Genomic DNA, 25,597 nt, shown 5'->3' with positions numbered 1-25,597 from the left:
CTTCAGAAAATGGTATAGGATCCCCGCCAGGAGATGCTTAACAAACAGGAAACATCCTCTGGATTAATTAAACAATTTCACCACAAGGTGGCTTCATCAGTCTTAAAGACAATTGTCACACAGTTCAAAGCACCACTAACGGCTGCAACATCACAAAGTTGTGCTGACTCATCCCTGATAGAGATCAGTTCCCCTGTAGAAAATGGCCGCTTTGGCAATTGGACTTTATGGCATTGAAGTTTCCTCCCCAAACCCTGCCCCAAAACCTCCCGCCGGTGGCGAAGAGGGACCTGGCAACCCTATTAAAGGAGTCTCAAACTGGCTTAAAATATCCTTCCCTTCCTCTCCCCACAACCGACACCTTGTGAGGTAGGTGGGGCTGAGAGAGTTCAGAGAGAGCTGTTACTAGCCCAAGGTCACCCTATCCTCCATGTCCACTCAGATGATTCTGGCTATTGCCCGCTAATGCTTATCTGATCAGCAGGCGGAACTGGGGGTGATAATTTAGCAGTCGGCCAAAAGCTGTATGGTTTCCATACGGTTTTTGGCTGAGTGCTACAGCATGATGCTGTCACTTCCAGGTGACTTTGGAAGTTGCATCATCATGAAGGGTCAACAATCACCACATCCTGGGGCAGGGAGTTCCACAATTTAACTATGCATTGTGTGAAGATCCTAGGATCTTTCTTGGTCAGAATTCTCTTTTGTAAACCAAGAAGGTCCTGGCGGTGGCTACTGAGCTCCGAAGAGCCTTTCTGTGTCTTTGTAGAGCTACAAGATGTTCTCACTCTTGTAAACCAAGTCATGATGGTTAAACTGGTATCAAACCAATCCAGTTTGTATATTTCACCCACATCCAGGTTGGCAAGAATGAATTCTGCCCTGAAATAACATCTATATGTTTTGCCCTTTGGCACCCCCTGTGCACATCTGGTGAGAAAGGACACGTTCCACATCTGCAGTTAAAGGATTCATTTCATTTAGCTCTGTATATCTTAACACAGTCATGCCCAGCAAAGCCACATTCCAAGCAAGTCAGTGGTGACCCACCGTAATTTTACTATAATTTATTTGCATGCTCACCTGACTTATTTTTTTCCATACTCAAAAGCTAATGCAAGACTGTCAGGAAAAAGAAACTACTTGCAGACTGCAGCCACGAGAACACGCGAGGGTTTCTGGAAAAGCTGAAGGACGTGAGGTTTGGGTCTCATCAAGACGGCGCACCCAAACCGGCTGATGCCTTCGCGAAAGACTGGGATCTCCGTGGCACATCGATGCCAATGGTTCTCGCCAGGCTCCCAGTAATAAACGGCTTTGTAGCGCTGCGTTAAATCTTCCCCACCCAAGACATAGATCCGATTGTTGCAGTAGACCACCCCCGCATTGGCTATCCCTCGGGGTAGTTTCGGGATGCTCACGCCCCAACTCACTTTGCCAGCCTTGTTGACAAAGAAACACTTGCGAGTGCTGTGACGGTTCTCGGGTAGCACGACCCCTTCGGCTGAGTCCCGAAGTTTCTTCTCGGAGAAACCCCCAAGGACATAGATCCCGTCGTCCACAGCTATGGCCCCAGCTGCAAAGAAGCCGGTAGAAAGAGGCACCTGCGTCCAGGTATCCGAGTCGGGCTCGTAAACCAGAAAGCCCCGGTGAAACACCCAATTCCATGCAATGCTGGTGGCCCCGCCCAGGAAATACAATTTTTTCCGGAACACACACGAAGCTGGGTGGCTCAGAGCAAAGGGGAGTCGGGCCATCTTGGCCCACTTCCTCGCTTTGAGATCGAAGCTCTCCGCTGAGTCGAGAAAGCTCTGGAATTTGCACCAGCCCCCCACAGCAAAGAGCCTCTGGTTGTAAAACAGGAAACCATGTGCACACCGGGGGGAGGCCATGGAGGGGAGTTCCACCCATTGGCCTTTGAAGGCATCAAACTCATGCAGAGCTGAAGAATAAGAATTTCTGCAGACCCCTCCGGAAATGTAGATCGTGTTGCCACCACCCGCGCAGCAAGCATGCGTCAAGGCTTGCAGCCCAGGGAGCGTCTCCCATTTTTCAGCTTGAGGTTCATAGCAGGCCATGGATGCATTCTCGCTTTCCAGCTCTTGGTACTCATACATCTGGGTGTCGACGCACATGATGTGCGGCTTGTACATGCCCTGCCGTAGCCCTCCTGCTTGGTGCAATCTCTCCTGGCTGTCCAGATTCTTCCATTCGAGCTGGAGATCCCCCCACTTCTCCAAGTCCCTGTAGAGTTCCACCTGCTCTTTGGTGTTGAAGAGGGAGAACCGGACATGACGCATCAGCTCGCCGAGGTGCGGGCTGCGCTTGCTGGGCTGGAAACTCACCCAGCGCCGCACTGCCTGGTAGACTTTCAGCTCAGAGGCAACGGCGAGGTCGTTGGAAGAGATCAGGGCCACGAGTGTACTGAGGTCCAACTGGAGGAAGGCCCGCTGTTCAAAGACCTTCTCAAAGTTGAGGGTGAGGCACTTTACTACGACACGAAGCAAGGGCCGGCTTTTGTGAGTGTGAGCCAACGTGTACATTGCAAAGCAGTTCTGTGTAGAGAGGTTTGTTATGAGGAACCTGGAAGGGGAGAGAATAAGAGAGAATGAAGTGCCCCCCCACAAAGAGTCAACGTGGCTCATGGAATCTCACCACAACCATCCTGATTGTGGAAATCCTGATTTCCACAGACTACTGAAAATTTTAGCTTTCTTCATTCAACGGCAAGCCACTAGTTTGTTTGTTTTTGCAAATAAATGGTGTGATGAGAACAGGCAGAAATTTCTAAGGTATAGTGCTCATAAGCAAGAATGAACATATCCCCCCGTTTCTCTTCCTTTATTTCAAAATCACACTTCCAATTTAATGAGGAATTTTTTAAACATTAATTTCAGAATGGTTGCATCTTTCATTTCTGCTGTGTCTTTTATTTCTTATTCCCATGTTATCAATGTGCATATGCCCAATGATAAAACACTGAACAAGAGAAATCTTTATGTGATGCATTAAGATTCTATTTGAACGATATTCTACCAGTGCAAAGGACTGCATCAGCAAAGCACCACACAGAAAAGAATCTTGATATAACTGTGCACCCATGCACATCAAGATTGCTTTCCTTGCATTGTGTTATCAATGCACACATGGTAATGTATGGGGAGGAGAAAATGAATAGAAATGATAGAAAGAAGACTTCTTGGCACACAAATAATAATGAACAAAGTTATACATTGTGTAAAGGAAAATGTAGTGTCATGAACAGATAATGTGAGACTTCAAATGCAGGGTTGAATTTTTGTAGACGGAGGAGGAGGAGGAGAAGCCACCGAACTGCAACCAATTCATGGTGACCCCAGTACCAAGGCATTCCAGGTAAGGAGGAAGAGGAGGAAGAAGAAGAGTTGGTTTTTTATGCCGACTTTCTCTGCCACTTAGGGAGAATCAAACCGACTTACAATCACCTTCCCTTCCCCTCCCCACAACAGACACCCTGTGAGGTAGGTGAGGCTGAGAGAGAATGACTTGCCCAAGGTCACCCAGATGGCTTTGTGTGTAGGAGTGGGGAAACAAAACCAGTTCACCAGATTAGCGTCTGCCGCTCATGTGGAGGAGTGGGGAATCAAACCCGGTTCTCCAGATCAGACTTCACCGCTCCAAACCATTGTTCTTAACCACTACACCATGCTGGCTCTCAGTTTGCCATTGCCTTCCTCTGCTTAGTAGCCCCAGTCTTCCTTGGTGTTCGCCCATCCAAGTGCTGCCATGGCTGACCCTGCTTAGTTCCCCAAGCTCCAATGAGTGGGGGTTCAGCCAGACTATCCAGTGTAATGGAGAAACAAAATGAAAAGGGAGATTCTCAGGTCAAAGGAGCAACCATGACCAATACAAAATCACCTCTACCTCCAACACAAAAGAACAGATTCCTGCACCATCCCTTGGCAGCATTTCTTGAATGTCACATGCACCAACTGGATTACTTTTGGCTGTGTTTTGGACTGGTGTCTTACCTACAGCAGATATCCCGTAGTGGAACAATCTGCAGCTGGCTGGCTCCTGCAAAGATGTCCGGGGCCTGCTCAGGTGTGAGTATTATCTCCTCCGTGTAGATATATTTCAGAATGCTTCGGACAGTTGATGGGGCCACATTCGTCAACAGGATCTCTCTTACGTCGGGCCAAGCACTGACAAAAATGTTCCGAAAATATGGGCTGATGGCTGCCAGGAGAGCTCTGCACAGAAAGGGGAATCTGAGTCATGGGCTGTGGAGATTGACTGTGAATCGAACCACTGGAGGATGCTTTTCCTGCCACAATGGGAAGCCGAGTGGTGGCCATGAGTAGGGAAGCCGCAAATTTTGCACAGAACGAAAGTGACTGTCAAACTAACATTCTGTACTCCTTGTAGGAGCTTTTCGATCTTTTCTCTTTCCCTGTCAAATCCCATATCCAGTATGAGGGGCTTAATAAACTTAGAATGAGGTATTGTATAAAAGTTACAATTCAGGAGGGGAAGCGGGAAATCAGAGTAAGATTAAAGCATGTGTACCATGTAGGGTTGTCAGGTGGGTGGTTTTGCCCGCCAATCCACCCAGCCGCTTTGGAGCAGCGATCATATGCATGCGTGGCTGCGCACAAGCGAAGATATCACTTCCAGAAGTGCCACATCGCCACGGCTGCTTTAGCACAAAATTTGGGAGTTTGAGTGCTAAATCGGCCACAGTGATGCAGCACTTCTGGAAGTAAACCCAGAAATTACATCATTGCGTGCACGCAGCCACACCAGCCCCAGCCCCTAAAACCTCCCACTGATCAAGAGGGGGGATCTGGCAACCCAAGTACCATGCCCTGAGGTCCTTGGAGAATGGGTGGGAGGAAAATTCGGTAGAGACACAAGACCGTCTCTCTTTCGGGATGACCTGGGCCAACATTGCACCAACCCATCTGCCACGTCCCCCTACAGCTAAGGTCACTCTTGATGCAAATCAAGAGATGCGGCAGGGTCTACACCCAAGTACCTGCCAAGCAGTTTTGCAGGCCTTGGATTCACCCCAAAACTGAGACCTACCTGTGGCAGGGAAATGTCTGTCCATCGACAATGAGGGTGGCGTCACAGAGTAGTTCTTCTTGGTACATCTCTGCTAGGCCTGGGACAAGAGAGAGGGTTCAGAAAAGACAGGTGCCAGATGTTTGTTAGAGTGGCCCTAGAGCCAAACCTTCCACAGCCACCCCCCCTTTTTTTTGCAATGAGTTTTGTGCGTTCATTTCCCCAATCATCTTGAAGCCTCTGGTTGCTCCCTGAACGCCTTTGCAAAGGACACTTGGCACAGTTGGGATGACAAAATCAATAACGCTGATGCTAACACCCTAAACGCTGAGATCCAGGGGATAGCTATGCCAGTCTGCTGTGAACAGTGAGATTCGAATCCAGTAGCACCTTAGAGACGGTTTAGGGGGCATAAGCTTTCGAGAGTCGAAGTGAGGGTGGGTTTTGGCTCACCTTGTTTCAGGCCGAGAGGTCTTGGCTTGAGCATTGCTGGCTGCTCCTTCTTTTGGCTGGAGCTCATGGTGCATGGAGGAGGGGGACTGTTGACCACCGAGGGAGGGGATGCAAAGACTGCCGAAAAGAGGAGGGGCGAGAAATTAAAGCTGTTATCGCCACAACAGTATAAAAGAGTTCAGAGTGGGGCTGCCAGCTCTGGGTTGGGAAATACCTGGACATTTGGGGGGGGGCGGAGCCCGAGGAGGGAGGGGTTTGGAGAAGGGAGGGGCTTCAATGCCATAGAATCCAATTTCCAAAGCGGCCTTTTTCTCCAGGGGAACTGATCTCTATTGGCTGAAAATCAGTTGTAATAGCGGGAGATCTCCACCTGGAGGTTGGCGACCCTAAATTTACGTCTGTGGAATAGAGAATGTTATTTCTCTCCTGCAAAGATTTTACTCTGGATTTTATTGCCAATCTTTTTTTTTTCTTTTTTTTTTTACTTGTCACTGAAAATGAAGGCTCAGCTACAGGAAACACTACTCCAGGGTCCATCTCCTGGTCTGCCCAAGGTCCCGTCCGGCGTCAGGCAGACATACACTGGGATTTCTTGGCTGAAACGTAGCGTTTCAGGTGTGTGAGGGCCAATTCAGATGAGGAACTACTGCACGTGGAGAAAGAAACCTTCCTGCACCCAAGACAGCTCCGAGGAGCTACCTGTCAGGGAACCAAACATATTGCCTGGCAGACTTTAGATGGAAAAGGCAATCTAGTTGTGAATGACTGCGGTATGTATATGTGTGTGTGTGAGAGCCATCAAGTCACAGCCAACTTATGGCAACCATGTCGGATTTTCAAGGCAAGAGACATGCAGAGGGGGTTTGCGGTTTTTGCCAGTGTGGTGTAGTGCTGAAGAGCGTTGGTTTGCAGCGGTGGAGTCTGATCTGGAGAACCGGGTTGGATTCCCCACTCCTCCACATGAGCGGCGGAGGCTAATCCGGTGAACCGGGTTGGTTTCCCTGTTCATGCACACGAAGCCAGCTGGGTGACCTTGGGCAAGTCACAGCTCTCTTAGAGCTCTCAGCCCCACCTACCTCACAGGGTGTCTGTTGTGGGGAGGGGAAGGGAAGGTGATTGTCAGCTGGTTTGCGTCTCCCTTAAGTGGTAGAGAAAGTTGGGGTATAAAAACCAACTCTTCTTCTTGCCTGCCTTTGCGTGGGCTGAGAGAGTTCTGAGAGAACTGTGACTGGCCCAAGGTCAACAGAACAATTGTGCAATATCCAGTTTTATGGATGCAGCTTACAGTGCAGTCCTCTGGCTCTTTTTATGCATTAATAAACGGTCCTTGTAAGGCTCTGCTTTTGAACCAAATTTTGGTTTCACGGGCTAACCGTGGTTAAAATAAACCCTGGTTTTGCCTGCTGTCTGAACCAAACCATAGTAGAGAAAGCATGTCCGTCAAGCCTAGCTCCATTGCTGGAAGACAACATTTCTGAATTATGCTGGGCCTTGTTCTCACCAAGATTAATTTGCCTCTGGACTCTTAACCTTTTAGAGTGTAGGCAGGGCTCCTAACCGTGCGCTCTGCAGAAACAAAATCCCGGCATAGGGAAAACTAGTATGTCATCAAGTCGCAGGGTGTGATGACCATCCAACCTACATGGCCAAGGTGGAAGAAAATCCCCCTGATGGGTCAGATCATCGCAGCGATCCGGTGGGGCAGAGAACACTATGGCCATTTATGCAGCGTCAATTTTGATGCTCGCTCAAAGCTGTATTTTTAAAACGCGACCCTTAAAATGCTTATTCACGGTCCCAACACTAAAGGAGAAATTCCACCCCACACACACACACACTCTCCTGCTCCTTTGTTCCTTCCATTAGCAACCTCTGTTTGCATAGCTAACTCGCGGCTGTGAATTTTGCACGCTTCCTTGAGGGGATTCTTCGTGGCGGGGGCGGAGCAAACACAAAAGGTCGCGTTAAAGGGGCTCTTCAGCAATGCGGAAGCAGGTATGCGCTGGCTTGGCAGTCACGTCCTGAATGACGGTTCAGCGTGAAAAACTCAAACAAATATGTGGGGCACTTCAGCCTGGAATGCGCTGCCAATCACCAAGCATAAATGGCCTATGCACAATGATATCCTTCCTGCAACAAGTCAATTGGAGCGCATGAGTCAGGGGCTCATGACGGTTCACCTTGAAGTGATCCGCTGATGTCACTCTCTTCTCCACTGCTCGTGCCGGCTGCCTTGCGAGCCACCCCGTGCCATTTCTTGGCCCCCGGGCAAAATGAGCCTCTGGTTGGTGTGCGCCTGGAGGAGACCTTTGAGGCCACTCTGAAATGCAACTATTGTGACATCACCTGCCCACCTTGCCCGTGTGCGCCCACCAAGTGGCCTATTGGCTGGAAGAAAGTGCTGGGTCTTAGTTAGGGTTGCCAGGTCCCGCTTGGCCTCCGGCGGGAGCTTGTTGCGCGCGGGCCGGCGAGCGTGAGCAGGGCATGAGTGCCTCACTCCTGATTCCCTCCCAAAAGCCATAGTCACGCCACTCTCAGCCTAATCTACCTCTCAGGGTTGTTGTGAGGAGAAAAGGGAGGTTTCTTCAGGAAACTGAGGCAAGCCGTTTTGGGTCCCCACTGGGGAGAAAGGCAGGGGATAAAACGAAGAAAATAAATAAAAGGAATGGAATTGTGGAGACATAACAAAAAGGGAACAGGAAAATCCAGTCCTCAATAGCCCCTAGGATGAATGTATGTAACCATTTACACGTGGTAAATGGTATAGTGGTTAAGAGGGGTGTAGTGGTTAAGAGGGGTGATTTTGGAGCAGTGGACTCTGATCTGGAGGACCGGGTTTGATTCCCCGCTCCTCCCCATGAGTGGCGGAGGCTAATCTGGTGAACTGGATTTGTTTCCCCGCTCCTACACACGAAGCCAGCTGGGTGACCTTGGGCTAGTCACACTCTCTCAGCCCCACCTAACTCACAGGGTGTCTGTTGTGGGGAGGGGAAGGGAAGGTGACTGTAAGCTGGTTTGAGTCTCCCTTAAGTGGTAGAGAAAGTCGGCATATTAAAAAAACCAACTCTTCTTCTTCTTCTCTTCTTTCCTCCGACACACTTTAATATGAAGCTTCTTTTAAGACTGATCATTTTTTAGGATTGCTGTTCCTGTGATTTTAGTGTGTTTGTCAGCTGCCTCGAGCTGGTCTCTGGAGAAGGGGTATATACACATTCTAAATACATAAATACATTCTGCCTTTAAAGCCATTTACACCAAGACACATTGGAGTTGCAGAAAGAATGAGACACCGGGACCTACAAGGCTTCAGGCCATATCCTGTGAGATTTTACTGCATTATAGAGACATAATCGAGGCAAAAAATACTGCCACGTGGGAATGTTATCGTCGTCTTCTGAGAAGCAGCAAGAACCCAGGACGGTGTAAAGACTCAGTCATCTGGTGAACTCTTTTGGACATTTCCATCTTTTTGGTCACCGCCTTAAGGAAAGAAAATAGGAAGTCAGAGTGTGTATACAAGCATACCTTGTAAGGTTGCCAACATCCAGGTGGTGCCTGGAGATCTCCCGGAATCACAACTGATCCCCAGACTACATTCGTTCCCCTAGGGAAAATTGCTGCTTTGGAGGATGGACTCTATGGGATCGTACCCCACTGAGATTCCTCCTCTCCCCAAACCCTGCCATCCCCAGGCTCCCCCCCCCCCACAAATCTCCAGGAATTTCCCCACCGGGAGATGGCCACCCTAGATACATGCAAATCAAGAGTCACTCCTTTCTCCTGCCTTTGCCATGTGTTTGGCGAACATAATAGCTCAACATAGTAACAGAATCATAGAGCTGGAGAAGAAGAAGAAGAAGAGGAAGAAGAAGAGGAGGAGGAGGAGGGGGAGGGCTCAGAGGGTGTGACTAGCCCAAGATCACCCAGTTGGCTTCATGTGTAGGAGTGGGGAAACAAATCCAGTTCGCCAGATTAGCCTCCGCCGCTCAAGTGGAGGAATGGGGAATCAAACCCGGTTCTCCAGATCATAGTCCACCGCTCCAAACCACTGCTCTTAACCACTATACCACACTGGCCACCTAGTTCCTATGGGCCATGCTATTCAACCCACACAGGAAATACAAACTAGGGTATTCCTGACAGGTGGCTTCCCAGCCTCTGCTGGTAAACTTCATGTAAAGGAAGGGCCCCAACCACCAGGAAATCAATGTCAATGTTCTTCACATATCTTCTCCAGGCAGATCACTCCAATGAGACCACCTCCATAGTGGCCAAATTCTGTGCTGAGACCTTGTCCATAAAAAACCAGATATTTCAAACATTTTAATAACATTTATGTACAATTAATTACAGCACAATAAGGTTATGAATGTTAATCTCTTGTATATTAATTTTATATTTGTGTGTAAATTGTGCTGTTAAACTGATGTCGGCTGATCTTTTGATCGTAATCAATGTTGAAAAAAAGTCAAGGTTGATTCTTCCTTCATCCTCTGTTTCTGGAGGGCTGTTCACCTGTTTATTTTCAAAGTGTCCATTTATTAAATGGATTTTAAAAATGTAAATAATGAAAAAAAATACTGCTAGGAAAAAGGACTGAGCACCTATTCCCAGTCAAGCTAAACTGTGTTTCTGCTGTAAACACCCACTGGTGGAAGACAAATGACAGAAGGGGACAGAAGAAATGATACTTTGGAGACTCACCTGAACAGAAGAAGTCTGGGCAGGTGAAGCGCACTTTGTAATCGTGGCAGAAGACCCCTTTCCCCTGGTGTGCATTGATGCAAGCAAACCCGTTGGCCACGTCGTTGCTGCTCGGAATCAAACGAGGAAAAAGAGGTGAAGTTGCATATCTAAAGTAGGGATGCCTATGAAATTCTTTGTGCATGCATTTGTTCTTGTATTTTAGAGTTCCGGCCTGTGCCTAAAGAGAAACCAGTCCAGAGAGCCAGCGTGGTGTAGTGATTAAGAGCGGTGGACTCTAATCTGGAGAACCTGATTCCCCACTCCTCCACATGAGCGGCGGACGCTAATCTGGTGAACCGGGTTGGTTTCCCCACTTCTCCACATGAAGCCAGCTGGGTGACCTTGGGCCAGTCACAGTTCTCTTTGAGCTCTCTCAGCTCCTCCTACCTCACAAGGTGTCTGTTGTGGGATAGTGTTTACCATCAAGTTCATGATCTATTAGCCTTTTTTTTTTTTTTTTTTGCAGAAGGGCTGGGAAACTCACCATGCAAATTTCTGGCCGGTCTCAGAAGCAGGAATCCCTTGCACAGTTTGCACTTCTAGAGCAATTGGATTTAAGCAAATAGCGCCGGGGTGGTCTTCTCGGAGATAACAGAGCAGTTCATAGTCCCCAGTTGCGGTGGGATGGTCGCTGTTAAACCACCTTGTCTTGCAAACTTTGGGACAAGAAAACAACAGAACAAGGGTCTGAGTTAGGGTTACCAACCTCCAGGTGGTGGCTAGAGATCTCCCGCTATTACAACTGATCTCCAGGTGATATAAATCAGTTCCAATGGAGAAAATTGCTTTGGCAATTGGACTCTATGTCGTTGAAGTCTTTCCCCTCCCCAAACCCTGCCCTCCTCAGACTCTGCCCCAAAAACCTCCAGCTGGTGGCGAAGAGGGACCTGGCAACCCTAGTCTGAGTTAGTAGTAGAAGGTAAAGGTAGTCCCCTGTGCAAGCACTGGGTTATTACTGACCCATGGAGTGATATTTACTAGACAGACTGTGTTGTGACGGGGTGGTTTGGCATTGCCTTCCCCTGTCCTCTGTGCTTTCCCCCCAGCAAGCTGGACACTCATTTTACCGACCTTGGAAGGGTGGAAGGCTGAGTCAACCTTGAGCCGGCTACCTGAAACCGACTTCAGTCGGGATCGAACTAAGGCCATGAGCAGAGCTTTTGACTGCGGTACTGCAGCTTACCACTCTACGCCACGGGGTTCCTTAGTTAGTAAAGGTTACAAAATCCCCACCTCTATTTATTGCTGCAGCAGAAGCATTGATTTATTTAATGCCTCACCTGGATGGCCAGGCTAGGCCAATCTGGTCAGATCTCAGAAGCTGGTCAGCTCTGGTTAGTACTTGGATGGAAGACCACTAAGGAAATCCAGGGTTGCTACACAGAGGCAGGCAATGGCAAACCACCTCTGAACAATCCTACAAAGTTGCCATAAATCGGCTGCGACTTGATGGCCCTTTAAACACACACACACACACACACACGTACTGTGTCCTCCAACAGAATGAGGCAGTATGCAGATAAAAAACACCCATTTTTTAAAAAATCACACAAGAGGTACAACCAACCATCCTGGCATGCCAACAGTATAACATTACCCTAAAACCAAAAAAGAGCAAATAATAAAATCTTAAATTTCCAACAGGACCCATAACTCCCATAAAGGCAGCAGTAATAAAATCCCAAATCAAACACCGAACATTCAATAAAAGAAATATCAGCTCACAATTTACCAAAAAACATCATCGCCAAATAGCAGTAACATTATTTGTAACCTGCTTTCCTCACCTGCTTTCCGAGTCCGACCCCACCCTTCCAGGAAAATGAGAAAAAAGAACAAGAAGATAACCACATTCAATAATTTACAGAAGTCAGACTGAACTCAGAGCTTTGGCTGAACAATGAAAGATAACCACATTCAACGCTAGGTGGAAAACAAGGCGAAGAAAACCCCACAATTCTCTTAAGTCCACTCAGTTCACTAACACACCGAGTGCCATAAATATGGTTTATGGGGCGCAGAGTCTCTTCCAGCAAAATAGTCACAATGGTGTCTCCGATTCATTAAATGTTATTCTATGTATTACTGTAATGTTCTCGAGAGCAAGCACTGTGTAGTCATCATAGTAGGGAAGCTACTAGCTAAACTTGGCCAGACCGGCATTTCCTTAGAGGATCTGTCAACGTTAGACGAAAAACTAGCATTCAGTACTATCAAACAAAGAATTTTAGACCAAGAACAACAAATGATATGTCCATCTATTCCACCAACATGCTCCCCTCTTAAATTAGGTCTACAGGTTAAATACGGGAAACTACAGCAGTACTTTGATACACCGGAGGATCCCCTCCAACGGAGGGCTTTTTATGCTCGTCAGATTTAATGCCCTCCCCTCAGAGGTATTAAAGGGCAGGTTTAAAAATATCCCCTCTGAAAAAAGAATATGTTTATGCGGTTTGAGTCAACATGATACACTTCAGCCTATAATTATAAACTGTCTTCTGCATGATGGCCCTCATAAGAAAACAATCTTACCCTTGGATAAAATGAAATCTAGCCACGAAACTGCCATATGCCGGTTTTTAATGAACAACTCTATCCCTGAAGTCACTTTAAAGGAGGCGGGATTTTTTTTTTTTTTATATAGATTTTATTGGATTTTATACTAAAAATTTTCCATTGCATTAAACAACATCTATGACAATATAAAATTTCAATTCTAACCTAAAGTTGTTATAGTTCCATAACATATAATAAAGAAAAAAAGAAAAAAAAGAAATGGAAAATTTTGACTTCCCCTTCACCTCTATCTTCCTCTTAATAAAAAGTTCATCTCGTCGTAGTTAATCTAATCTTAATAAACTATCAATATCCTGTATAAAAAAAACCATAATCTGTTAGTAAATATAGTTATGCTTATTCATTATAAAAAAAACCAAAAATAATCCTCTGGATCAGATTAGAAAATATTCTTCCATTCTTCCCAATTTTAACTCATATTCACAATAATGCATCCACGCCCCCCATTCCCCCAGAAACCGAACGTCATTTTCTTCATTTAGAATAGCTGTGAGTTTTGCCATTTCTGCCACTTCAAACATTTTAACAATCCAGTCTTTTTTCTCAAGAATTTCTAGCCCTTTATTCCCAAAATGATGTCTTAATCTTAATTCCACTACATCATTAATAGCCATGCCACCCGTCCACACTATCAAAGCCTTTGGATCCAGCAATCATATTTAAATCAATCCTTTAACCATGGTCTAATAGTTCCTTCTGTAACTGAAATAGGCCAGTCAGGTATGGGAACAGGATTTCTTTGTTCTCTCTCATTTCCTCAGACAGGATACGTATCCAAAAATAACTCTTTCTGGGCTTCATCTCCATCGTGGCTTCAATCTGTATTCCTTGACCTGCTCTCTTCTTCCTTATATCCACACGTCGTTCCATGACTTTTTTAAATGAAAAGTCTATTTCTTGTATGTCTGATCTCTTTATCGCCGGCTGGTTGCTTTCTTGAACTTCTGTCTTCTTCTTTGTATCCTTGTACTCTTCCATGACTTTTTGGGCAGAAGAGTCCATTGCTTGTATGTCTGTATTTGTGGTCATCGTTTGAATTTTCAAGACTTTTATGTCTTCTATAACCAGATCCAACTTCTGATTGCCTACCTGTGATGATTGGTCAAGAGTCGTCATCATTGAAATCAGTTGAGCCATCTGTGTTGAAATCTGTTTTAATTGTTTAATTGTCGCCTCAGAATGTTTAGCAAGCATGTCCTGTATTTTTTTTTCCATGTTTGAATTCTGTAAAATTCCCTTTGATTTCATAGGAGCAGGGCTATATATTAAGCCAAAAGAAGCTGGTAAAATACATGTCCACAGACAGGGCCTTTAAAGTTCTAATTAAAAGATAATAATTCAAACATCAGCCTTATAATTTTTTCGGGTTGAAAAGAGTCGAAATTGGCTCTAGAATTGCGTTTTAAAGTTTTGAAATACCAGTGAGTTTTTTTCGGTCGCTCTAGGTCGGGCTGATCAGGAAGTATACAGGAAGTTGCTAGTGCCGTGGACCTTCTACCGCCTCTTCTCGATGGTTGTTCCTTCAGGAATGATTTCCAAGTAACTCGAGTGCGACGCGTAATCGGTCCTACAACTACTTCCTGTTATTTTAGTTCCGATGATAGATAGGTTGTTATAGAGGGTCTTCCGTTCCAGGCGCTCCCTTACTGCAAACGTGGCAGGATATTCTTCGCCGGAAAATCAGGAAGAAAAATCACCCTCCCCTTCCCTTGGACCCATTGGTGATAGTTCTTGTCAATCAAAAGGTATCCTTCCGACTCTTTATTATGGTTTAGGCTGATCGGATTGATAAGGCTCCTGTCGCTAATCCCGATGGCTAACTCAGATCAAACTTTTTCAGTTCGGATTAAGGAGGAATGGGGGTCCCAGAAATATTCTTATCAGCCCCCCGTCTGTTCAAGTTTCCAGTAAGTAGACGAAGAGTTCTTTTGTACTCACTTGGGTGTCAAGAGGTGAGGTTCTTTTCTTTATGTAGTCCTTATGTTGGTATTAAGGTGGTGGAGGGTGGAGCTTGATGCCTAAGTTGCGTTTTGGCGATGTCCTTCCCTAGTGCCCTCGCAGGACCGGCGTCCAGGACTCCGAGGGGCTTAAAAAGCCCCCTCAGAGTACCTAGGAGGTCAAACCGCTTTTGCGGGCTGCAGGGAGTTCCTGCTTTCCAACCCACTTGCAAGGGTCGGATTGGGGTATCTATGTACCCCAGAAATAACGCAAACTTGGATTTCTCCCAGGACAGCCTGGGGAAATGGAGTGCTCTCCCCAGCAGCACCACCGGAAGTCAAGGGAGGCGGGATTTTTGATGGAAGTTGTCAAGTCTAGGATCAAAGCTTTAATCATATCTATATGGGAAATGTATGGAATGAGAATTCTTGTGTACCTTCTATGTTATATTTCTGAGAATATGCCAATAAAGGTCATTTTATTTGATTTGATTTGATTTAGTAGGGAAGTAGAGTTGGGGAACTCAAGTTCACCTCCCCAGAGTCAAAAGTTCAATGGGCAACCGCCAGTTAACACACGCTCATCCTAACCTACTTCCCAAGGCTGTTGTGGAAATGAAATGGAGCCGGGCAGAACCACACACCCTGCCTCAGATGAAGGCCAGCAATGTAGTAAATATAAAGGCAAGAGAAACAAAAACAATACAACATGAATATAAGATTATTAGTAAATGGAAGAATCAATGTACTTGATAAAATTTACAAACTACAGAATACGATTAGCAAGAGACAAACTCTGAAAACAGCATGGCACTGTATAAATGTTAGTACAGTTTTAGTGCACAGATTGTTGATTAAATATCAATAAAAGAGAGTTGCTGTCCTCAGAAAAGAATAAATGTTAGTGCAGTTTTAGTGCACAGATTGTTGATTAAATATCAATAAAAGAGAGTTGTATGTGTGTGTGTGTTAAGGGCCGTCAAGTCGCTTCCGACTCATGGCAACCCTATAAATCAATGTCCTCGAAAACATCCTCGACCCTATGAATCAATCTCCTCCCAAATGTCCTATAACAGCCTTGCTCAGGTCTTGCAAGCTGACGGCCGTGGCTTACTTTGTGGAGTCAATCCATCTCACGTTACATCCTCCTCTTTTCCTGCTGCCTTCAACTTTTCCTAGGATTATTGTCTTTACCAGGGACTCTTGTCTTCTCATAAAGTGACCAAAGTATGATAGCCTCAGTTTAGTCATTTTAGCTTCTAGGGGACAGTTCAGTCTTGATTTGATCTAGAACCCACTGATTTGTTTTTTGGTGATCCACGGTATCTAGGGTTGCCAACCTCAAGATGGTAGCTGGAGATCTCCTCGGATTACAACTGATCTCCAGGCAATAGAGATCAGTTCCCCTGGAGAAATTGGCTGCTTTGGATGGTGAACTCTATGGTGTTATATCCCATTGAAGTCCCTCCCCTCCCCAAACCCCGCCCTCCTCAAGCTCCACCCCCAAATATCCTATTTCTCAAGCCAGAGCTGGCAACCCTAATGATATCCATAACATCTTCCAACACCACATTTCAAAGGAATCTACTTTCTTCCTGTTAGTGTGTCATAAAACACCTCATGAAAATGAACAAATATTAGCTCAGTGTTGAAACACAAACAACAGAATGTCTTATACCGTTTCAGCAAACCATTTCATTTGAATGATCCTTATTCTGGATCTCGAATTTTCCAATTAGTATTTATTTCAAGTGGTTCACAGTAAAGAAAAACTATTAAAACAATGCTAAATAATCCCCAAAAGCAGGGTGTGCTAGCCCAAATGGAAAAAGAAGGAAACCAGTTGAAGAAAGCACAAAGCTCTTAGGCTCAAACGGAGGTTGGATGCTTAGGCACAAGTTGGATCAGGATCCACACACACACACCCCAAGTCTGATCATCTCATAGTCAAACATGACCTGTGGGATACAAAGTTCCCAAGCACACCTGTGCCTGATTTAGATCTGGACTATGGCATGTGAGGAGGAGGGGCTTAGGGTAGCCAACCTCCAAGTGCAGCCAAGATCTCCCTGATCTCCAGACTAGAGATTCCCCTGAAGAAAACGGTTGCTTTGGCGGGCAGACTCAGTGGTGTTATACCCTACTGGGGTCCCTCCCTTCCCCAACCCTGTTGTGCCTAAGCTCTACCCCCAAATCTCCAGGAATTTCCCAACCTGGAGATGGCAACCCTAGGGCTTCAGCCTTCCACCTCATGTTGTTTTCGTGACCCTAAACTGGTTTAGGGGTGCTTTTTGCCTTGTTGTGTGGCTGCGTGTGCACTGAATGCTGATGTGTATTTGGTGGGTCATAGTGGAGCCAGCGTGGTGCAGTGGTTAAGAACAGTGAACTCTAATCTGGAGAACTGGGTTCGATTGTCCACTCCTCCACATGAAGCCTGCTGGGTGACCCTGGGCCAGTCACGGTTCTCTCGGAACTCTCTCAGCCCATGCAGAGGCAGGCAGTGGCAAACCCCCTCTGAACGCCTCTCACCCTACGGGTGAGCCATAAATCAGTTGTGACTCGACAGCACACACACACACACACACACACACACACACACACACACACACACACACAGTGGATTAAGGCTTAAGAGCTACTGACATAGGCCTCGCAAGGCAAAGATGATATGAGCACTACAGCATGTGTCTATGTTTATCCCTGCCATACCATTTTGGACTGATTTGTCATATGGTATCCTCAGCTGTTGTCCATCACCAAGAAGAAGAGGAGTTGGTTTTTATATGCTGACTTTCTCTACCACTTAAGGGAGACTCAAACCAGCTTACAATCTTCTTCCCTTCCCCTCCCCACAACAGACACCCTGCAAGGTAGGTGGGGCTGAGAGAGCTCTAACAGAGCTGTAACTTGCCCAAAGTCACCCAGCTGGCTTTGTGTGTAGGAGTGGGGAAATCAACCTGGTTCATCAGATTAATGTCCGCCGCTCACGTGGAGGAGTGGGGAATCAAACCCAGTTCTCCAGATCAGAGTCCACCGCTCCAAACCACCGCTCTTAACCACTACACCAAGAGCTGACCTGTGCTGGTTTTAGCAGGTGGCACCAGCAGCCGTACAATGGCCCAGAATCAGCAGCCGCACAATGGGCCAGAATCCAGCGCAGCAGATTAAAAATGAGAGCTGGCGCACAATCAAAGAATGTCATAAGCAGTCCCTTGATCCAGACCCCACCGGGTCAGAATGCCTTGCCTTTGTTTGCAAGCAATTAAAAAAATCATGGGTGGAGTTTTCCTTTTGACTTACCTTGACCGGGGAGAGTTGTTTGTAGTCGCGGAGGGAGCGTGGCTGATAGAAACTTAGATCCAAGCTGAGATACAAACTTTGATCCAGACTGATCCAGTCCTGTTGGGAAAAACAGTCGGTGTTGTCATTTCTCTTGTCTGGGAAAGAAAGAGTCTGTATGGCAGCATGTGGGAGAGCTACCTTTCTAGAGCGCAAAGGAGATCTCCTAGAATTACAACTGATATCCAGATGATGCAAATCAGTTCCCTTGAACAAAACGGCTGCTTTGGAGAATGGACTCAGCACCATTAAACCCTGCTAGGGTTGCCAGCTTCCAAATGGCACCTGGAGATCTCACGCAATTACAACTGATCTCCAGACGATCAGTTCCCCTGGAGAAAATGGCTGCTTTGGAGGGTGGACTTTATGGCATTGTACCTGCTGAGGTCTCTCCCCTCCCCAAGCTCCACCCTTCCCAGGCTCCACCCTGAACATCTCCAGGTGTTTCCCAACCCAGAGCTGGCAACCTTTTAACCTGCTGAGGTTCTGCCCCTCCTCAAAACCTGTCCTCCCAGGTTCCACCCCAAATCTCCAGGAATGTCCCAAGCCAGAGGCAACCCTATTTGTGGGCTACCTGAAGACATCTTCTTGAGAAGAGGATGCAGGATGTGATGGACCCTTGGCCTGATCCAGCAGGGCTCTTCTCGTGTTTTACTTGTTACTCACCAGCACAGAAGGACTCTGGACATGTGAATCGGACCCGATAGTCAAGGCAAAAAACCCCTTTCCCTTGATCGGCGTTGAAACACGAGAAGCCCTGGGAGACATCATTCCTATCAGAAGCACAAAAGGCAAAGGGAACATTAAACACAGGATGGCAGAGGTCTGGTAATCATCTCAGATGCTCTTGAGAGAAACCCTAAATGTATGAAGAAGCTGGGACTCCCAAGTGGAAGAGGAAACGTCTGCAATAGTAGCCACAAGAGCGGAGGGAGAATGGAAGCACGAGAAAATGGGACCAGGGATGAGCCTGTTTTTTCTGTTCCAGTCCTTCTTTGGATTTGTTCAGATCTGCATCCCACTCTTCCTGACACCAAGTTCAACAAGGAGAATTTCTAATCTTAAATTCCAGAATCAACACATGTGCAGTTAGTTACAGCTTTTCATTGTTCCTTTGGTTTACTTGTATCTTTTCTTCCTCTCTCCCCAGCCCATGTTATTAGCGGGTACATCCACAATGATAAAACACTACACACAAAAAAGCACACCTTGATTTGTTTGTGTATAGGGTTGTATCCAAATTGTTCATCTACAGTGTTTTACTAATGCGCACATGCACTCCTTTGTATTGGTAAGAATCTTGAATCAAATATAAGTGTGTTTTACTACACATTAACACATGAAGCTGCTTTATACTGAATCAGACCCTTGATCCATCAAAGTCAGTATTGTCTACTCAGACCAGAAGCAGCTCTCCAGGGTCTTCAGGTTGAGCTTTCACATCATCTGCTTGCCTAGTCTCTAGTTCCTTTAACTGGAGATGCCACAGATTGAACCTGGGACCTTCTGTATGCCAAGCAGATGATCTACCACTGAGCCACAGCCCCTCCCCAACAACATACATAGGTATGCCTATTGGGTGTGGTGGAACACAGGCAGGATGGTGCTGCTGCACTCGTCTTGTTTGTGGCTTCCTGGAGGCCCCTGGTTGGCCACTGTGTGAACAGACTGCTGGACTTGATGGGCCTTGGTCTGATCCAGCAGGGCCTTTCTTATGTTCTTATGTAAAGGGTAAAAAAACCCAAAAAACAACCAGTTCAGAATGGAGAGAACTACAATCTAAAGAAAACTGCATGGCACTGTGTACAAAATTGGGGGATAACAAATGAACAGTGGAGGATTCTAGTTAGTCCCAGTTCAAAACTTGATGAGAAACCAATGAATTGGTAATAATAAGAGGAGAAAATCTGAGGATGAAAAACAAATGGGGAATGGCATATTTTTATGTCCAACATCTGCCACTGACTCCGTGGAACTTGCTTTGGCTCCCAAGCGTCATCATTTGTGCTCACCGGCCCAGAAAACCTTGTTCATTTGGAGCCAGCCTCAGCTATTTCCACCAATTCCTCTCTGATCCCACCCCACAGAATCTCACACAGCAAACTGTTGGCCCGTCTCAGAAGCCGGAGTCCCGTTCAGCGTCTCGACCTCCATCGCAGCCGGATTAGAACAGATTTTACCCGGATTTTCATTGAGGAGCTTAGACAAGAGTTCGTGGTCCCCAGTCTCAAAGGGATTGTCCCGATCAAACCAGTCCGTCTTGCATACTGAGAGAGAGACAAAGAACCACACTGTAGGTGAAATAAATAATATGCCCAGGATTGGACATATGGATTAACCACTAACCACAATTTGCCCTTCTCCTTGACACTTGCCTATCACCTAGTCTATTGTCTTTCATGTGCTATTACTAGAAGCATTATCTCAGGTACACCAGCTGGTTTGGCAAACATCGACCAAAATGGAAAGGTGGAGAGAGCAGATGGTTGGGAAGTGTTTCAGGAAGAGAACATTTGACTTCCTATGCTCATGGGTGGGCCTATGAATGTTATCCTTGTGATTAATGTATTACAGGTTGAGTATCCCTTATCCGAAATGCTTGGGACCAGAAGTGTTTCAGATTTTGGATTTTTTCAGATTTTGGAATATTTGCATATACACAACAAGATATCTTGGGAATGGGACCCAAGTCTAACCATGAAATTAATGTATGTTTTATATACGCCTTATACACATAACCCAAATTATACAATATTTTAAATAATTTTCTGCATGCGGGCATTGTGGGGAACCTGCCGTTGGCGTGACCAGCCTGCACATGTGCCATTTTATTACCCTTTGTGGACGCTCAAAAGTTTTGGATTATTTTGGATATTGGATTTTTGGATAAGAGATGCTCAACCTGCATTATGTCAAGTATATGAAATTTTCTCTCAAGATAACATCTCTGGAAACATCATACCTGTGGTGGCATGCATACCTTGATTTGGGACTGGGGTAGTGCTTTTGACTTGTTCTACTGGAGGAGTTTGAGATGGAGGGGTGAGAAGCTTAGGCGCTGGCGTGGACTGGTCAACTGTTGAAAAGATCCAAATGTGGTCCAGCAGCCACTGGAGAGATGGCAGTCTACCTTGCTTTTGAGGTTGTGGTTTCGTGACCAGGGTTGGAGTTGAAACTTTTTCTGTTCTTGGCTGTTCCTTGACACCTACAGACAACAAATGATATGGTGGATTGTAAGAAGCAAAGAGCCTGCGCTAGGATGGCCCAGACTAGCCCGATCTTGCCAGGTCTCAGAAGCTAAGTAGGGTCGGCCCTGATTAGTCCCTGGACCACCAAGGAAGTCGAGGATCATTAAGCCAAGGAAGGCTATGGCAAACCACCGATATTAGTCTCTTGTTGTGAAAACCCTATGCGTTTGCCATAAGTCAACAATGACTTGATGGCACTTTTTACCACCCAGAAGCAGTGTTAACCAAACACTGAAAAAACAAGAGGAACAGAAGTCTGAAATCCAAATGGGAATCTATGGGCTGCCACCGAATCATCTGCCATGTCCCTTTTACCTACTGGATGCTCCCTCAAGTAGAGCGTTGCTTCCTTAGTTATGGCCGGAAACTCCTGATCCAATCCTCATGGATTGTGCCTCACTATTGTTCAGCAGTTAAACTTTAAGCCATTTGACCTGTGACAGACATTTATGGTAATTCCATTCATTACTGCTAAAATGAGTTCCTTCATATTTCAGGGTCAGTTTCTGGTTCCCACCCACCCCCACTCTCAGGGGACGAATCTGGTCAATAGTCCCTTCCTCCTGCCCTCTAATTTAGCATGGAAATTTCCCTACAATTAATTTCAGCATTGGTTCAAGTTTCCCACATGTTAGACTTCTATTCCCTTACAGACCACCAATGAGCAAGGTGCACATAGGAACACTGCCTTAAAAAGGAACCTTGATGACATCATTACAGGTTCAGGTCCTGGTGCGGACTGTTCAATACCAACTGTTGGAAGAGATTCAGATGTGATCAGACAGCTGGTGGAGAGACTAAAGGTTTTCACTTGGTCTTCAGTTGGGGGCCAGAGTACTCTTTTGGCCTACCTTTCTGGTCAGGTGGTCCACTTCTGCTGAGGTGTGCTGACTGGGGTAGGAGTCATAACTCTTTCTGTTCCTTGTGGATCCTTGCCATCTGCAAATGCCCAATGGTCTGGGGAAATAGGTGAGGTCAGAAAGCATAAAGGAGCAGACAAGCAGTTTTCTAGATGTTGGATTCAGGCAGTATATCTATGAGCACCATACATAGGACAATGGCAAAGCCTCACCAGAGCAGAAGAATGGAGGGCAGGTGAACCGCACCTGGTAGTCATGGCAACGTTGGCCTTTTCCTTGCTCCACATTGATGCAGACAAAGCCAACGCTGGCATCATTCCTGTTAGGACAAAGTGGCCACCAGATCACAAAATAAGACATTTTGGCCCCACAGGGGAAAACAAAATTCCACCTAGGCTAAAGCCTTAGAGCCAAGGAATTAAGATCTTCATCCCAGCAAAGAAGGGCCTGAAAAACTTACACTGCAAATTCTTGCCCAGTTTGCGAAGCCGGGATGCCACCCACAGTCTGGGCCTCGATTGCAATTGGAGCATCGCAAATCTCATTGGGGTTCTCATGATGGAGGACAGAGAGCCATTCTTTGTCCCCGTCGCCAGAGGCATTGTCCCGGTTAAACCAACGGGTTTGGCAAATGTCTACTAAAAGGAAAAGAGGTGAGGGAGGATGGCTAGGAAGGATTTAAGGAGGAGAACCTTTCATTTTCTATGGCTGTGGAAGCTACTGTCAATTCAGAACATTACTTTTTCCCCAGCGTGTGGAGAAGATCTTTCACTCTTTTACAAGTTCCAAACAGATTCTCTATTCAAACGGCCTCTTTCTTGCATGCATACCTTGATATGGGACTGAGGAAGTTGTCTGGACTTGTTCTCTTTCAGGAGTTTGGGTGGAATGGGTCACAGGTTGAGGTCCTGGTGTGGACTGATCAATACCAACTGTTGGAAGAGATCCAGATGTGGTCAGACTGTTGATGGAGAGATGGAAAGTGTTCATTCTTTTTTAGTTGGGGGCCAGATCTTCCCCATGCCTACCTGGCTGGTCAGGTGAGGTCTGCTTCTGCTCAGGTTCGGTGGCTGGGGCAGGAGATGTAACTCTTTCTGTTCCTTGTGGTTCCTTGAGACCTGCAACTGCCCCATGCAATGTTGGAGGGAGAAGAAGAAGGAAGAGAGGATGGATGGTTAGAAAGTATATCAGGGGGAGAAACTTTATGGCTGTGGAAGCTGCTGTCAATTCAGACAATTACTTTTTCTCCAGCACATGGAGAAGATCCTTCACTCTATTGCATATTCCAAACAGAATGTCTATTCAAACAGCCTCTGTCTTGCATGCATACCTTGATCTGAGGAAGTTGTCTGGACTTGTTCCACATCTGGAGTTTGGGTAGAAGGTGTCACAAGTTGAGGTCCCAGTCTGGGCTGATCAGTACCAACTGTTGGAAAAGATCCAGGTGTGATCAGACTGTTGGTGGAGAGATTAAAAGTTCTCAGCTGGTTTTTAGTTGGGGGCCAGATCTTCCCCATGCCTACCTGGCTGGTCAGGTGAGGTCTGCTTCTGCTCAGGTTCAGTGGATGAGGCAGGAGATGTAACTCTTTCTGTTCCTTGTGGTTCCTTGACATCTGCAAAGGCCCAATGGAATGGTGGAGTGAGCAAAGGAAAGGGTTAAATGAGGGTTCGGTACTGAACAAGAGGAATACAAGACTGAGATCCATGATGCATGAATGAGAATTCATGGACTGTGCATGGTGTGCTGTCATGGTGCCTTGTGTTGTCTCCCATGGGTTGTTCCCCTCAGGAAAGACCTCTTTGGTTCCTTACTCATGCTTAATTCATATCAATTCATTCATGCACAGGTTATGGCTCTGTCTTGTTCAGAGCATTTGCCCCAGTCAACTGGACCATTACAGCCAGGGTGGCATATTGGTTCAGGTTTTGGACTAAGAAGGGAGCGACTTGGGTTCAAATGGAATACTTCAAGCGCAGTTCCAAAATAGCCCCCTCGGGTATTTCAACTCTGGAGTATGGGGTCCTACCTCCACCTGCACCACAGTCACAATGGGACTTGTGCCCCTGGGGTACTTTAAAATTGGTTTTCCTGAAGCTGCTATGCAGTTATGAGGAAAGAAAGTTGGCTTCAAGTCTTTAAGAAGTCACGTCTAGTTTGGCCATGGTTTGATTTCCTTGGCAGTTCTGGAAAAAATGGTGATGTCAGAAAGGATAAAGGAGCAGACAAGTACTTTTCCAGATGTCGGATTTGGGAAGTCTGTGTAGTGAACAGGAAAGACAGGACAAAGGCAAAGCCTTACCGGAGCAGAAGGATGGAGGGCAGGTGAACCGCACCTGGTAGTCATGGCAACGTTGGCCTTTTCCTTGCTCTGCATTGATGCAGACAAAGCCAGCACTGGCATCGTTCCTGTTCGGACACAAGTGGCAACCAGATCATGAAACAAGACATTTTGACAGCACAGGAGATAACAAAGGTCCTACCTTGACCAAGCTGGCCAAAGCCTCACAGATGAGAAATTAAGGTCTGCATCTCACTGAAGAAGGGACTGAAAAACCTACACTGCGAACTCTTGGCCGGTTTGTGAAGCCAGGATGCCACCCACAGTCCGGGCCTCCATTGCAACTGGAGCTGAGCAAATCTCATGGGGGTTCTCTTGCCAGATGTCAGAGAGGCGTTCCACATCCCCAACACCAGAAGGATTGTCCCGGTTAAACCAGCGAGTGTGACAAATGTCTACCGAAACAGAAAGGAAAAGAAGGTGGATAGATCGGGTCCCTTTCGGGAGGTTAACCTTTCTTTTCCTATAGCTGTGGAATTTCTTTTTCTTAGACAATTTCTTTTTCTCCAGCACGGGGAGAAGATCATTCACTCTATTGCATGTTCCAAACTGAATCTCGATTCGAACGGCCTCTGTCTTGCATGCATACCTTGATCTGGGACCGAGGAAGCTGTCTCCTCTTGTTCCACACCTCGTGTTTGGGTGGAAGGTGTCACAGGTTGAGCTCCCAGTGTGGACCAGTCAACACCAACTGTTGGGAAAGATCCAGGTGTTATCAGACTGTTGGTGGAGAGATGAAAAGTGTTCAGTTGGTTTTTAGTTGGGGGCCAGATCTTCTCCATGCCTACCTTGCTGGTCAGGTGAGGTCTGCTTCTGCTCAGGTTCGGTGACTGGAGCAGGAGTCATAACTGTTTCTGTTCCTTGGGGTTGTTTGACACCTGCAAATACCCAATGGAATGGTGGAGTGAGCAAAGCAAAGGGTTAAACATGTTTTCGGTACCAAACAAGAGGAATACAAGATGGAGATCCATGACGCATGAATGAGAATCTGTGAACTGTGCTAGATGTGCTGCCACGGTGCATTTTGTTGTCTCCTATGGCTTGCCCTC

General features: G+C 46.4%; 1 protein-coding gene across 1 annotated transcript; it reads right to left on the bottom strand.

Moving 5' to 3' along the window:
• Positions 1 to 1,139: 1,139 nt before the first annotated feature.
• Positions 1,140 to 24,025, bottom strand: LOC130491751 (kelch-like protein 3). The gene is made up of 12 exons (XM_056865540.1): positions 24,022 to 24,025; positions 23,733 to 23,822; positions 22,670 to 22,847; positions 22,422 to 22,528; positions 20,197 to 20,368; positions 18,768 to 18,874; positions 10,730 to 10,901; positions 10,204 to 10,310; positions 5,500 to 5,616; positions 5,068 to 5,146; positions 4,011 to 4,232; positions 1,140 to 2,583 (listed from the first exon to the last, which is right to left on the bottom strand). Exons 1-12 carry the CDS (start codon positions 24,023 to 24,025, stop codon positions 1,140 to 1,142), a joined length of 2,799 nt encoding a protein of 932 aa, XP_056721518.1.
• Between the last annotated feature and the right edge of the window lie 1,572 nt (positions 24,026 to 25,597).

This window comes from Euleptes europaea, chromosome 19 (genome assembly GCF_029931775.1).
Source record: "Euleptes europaea isolate rEulEur1 chromosome 19, rEulEur1.hap1, whole genome shotgun sequence".
Taxonomy (NCBI): Eukaryota; Metazoa; Chordata; class Lepidosauria; order Squamata; family Sphaerodactylidae; genus Euleptes; species Euleptes europaea.
The sequence above is the reverse complement of the archived record's forward strand: the minus strand, read 5'-3'. Positions and strand labels throughout refer to the sequence as shown.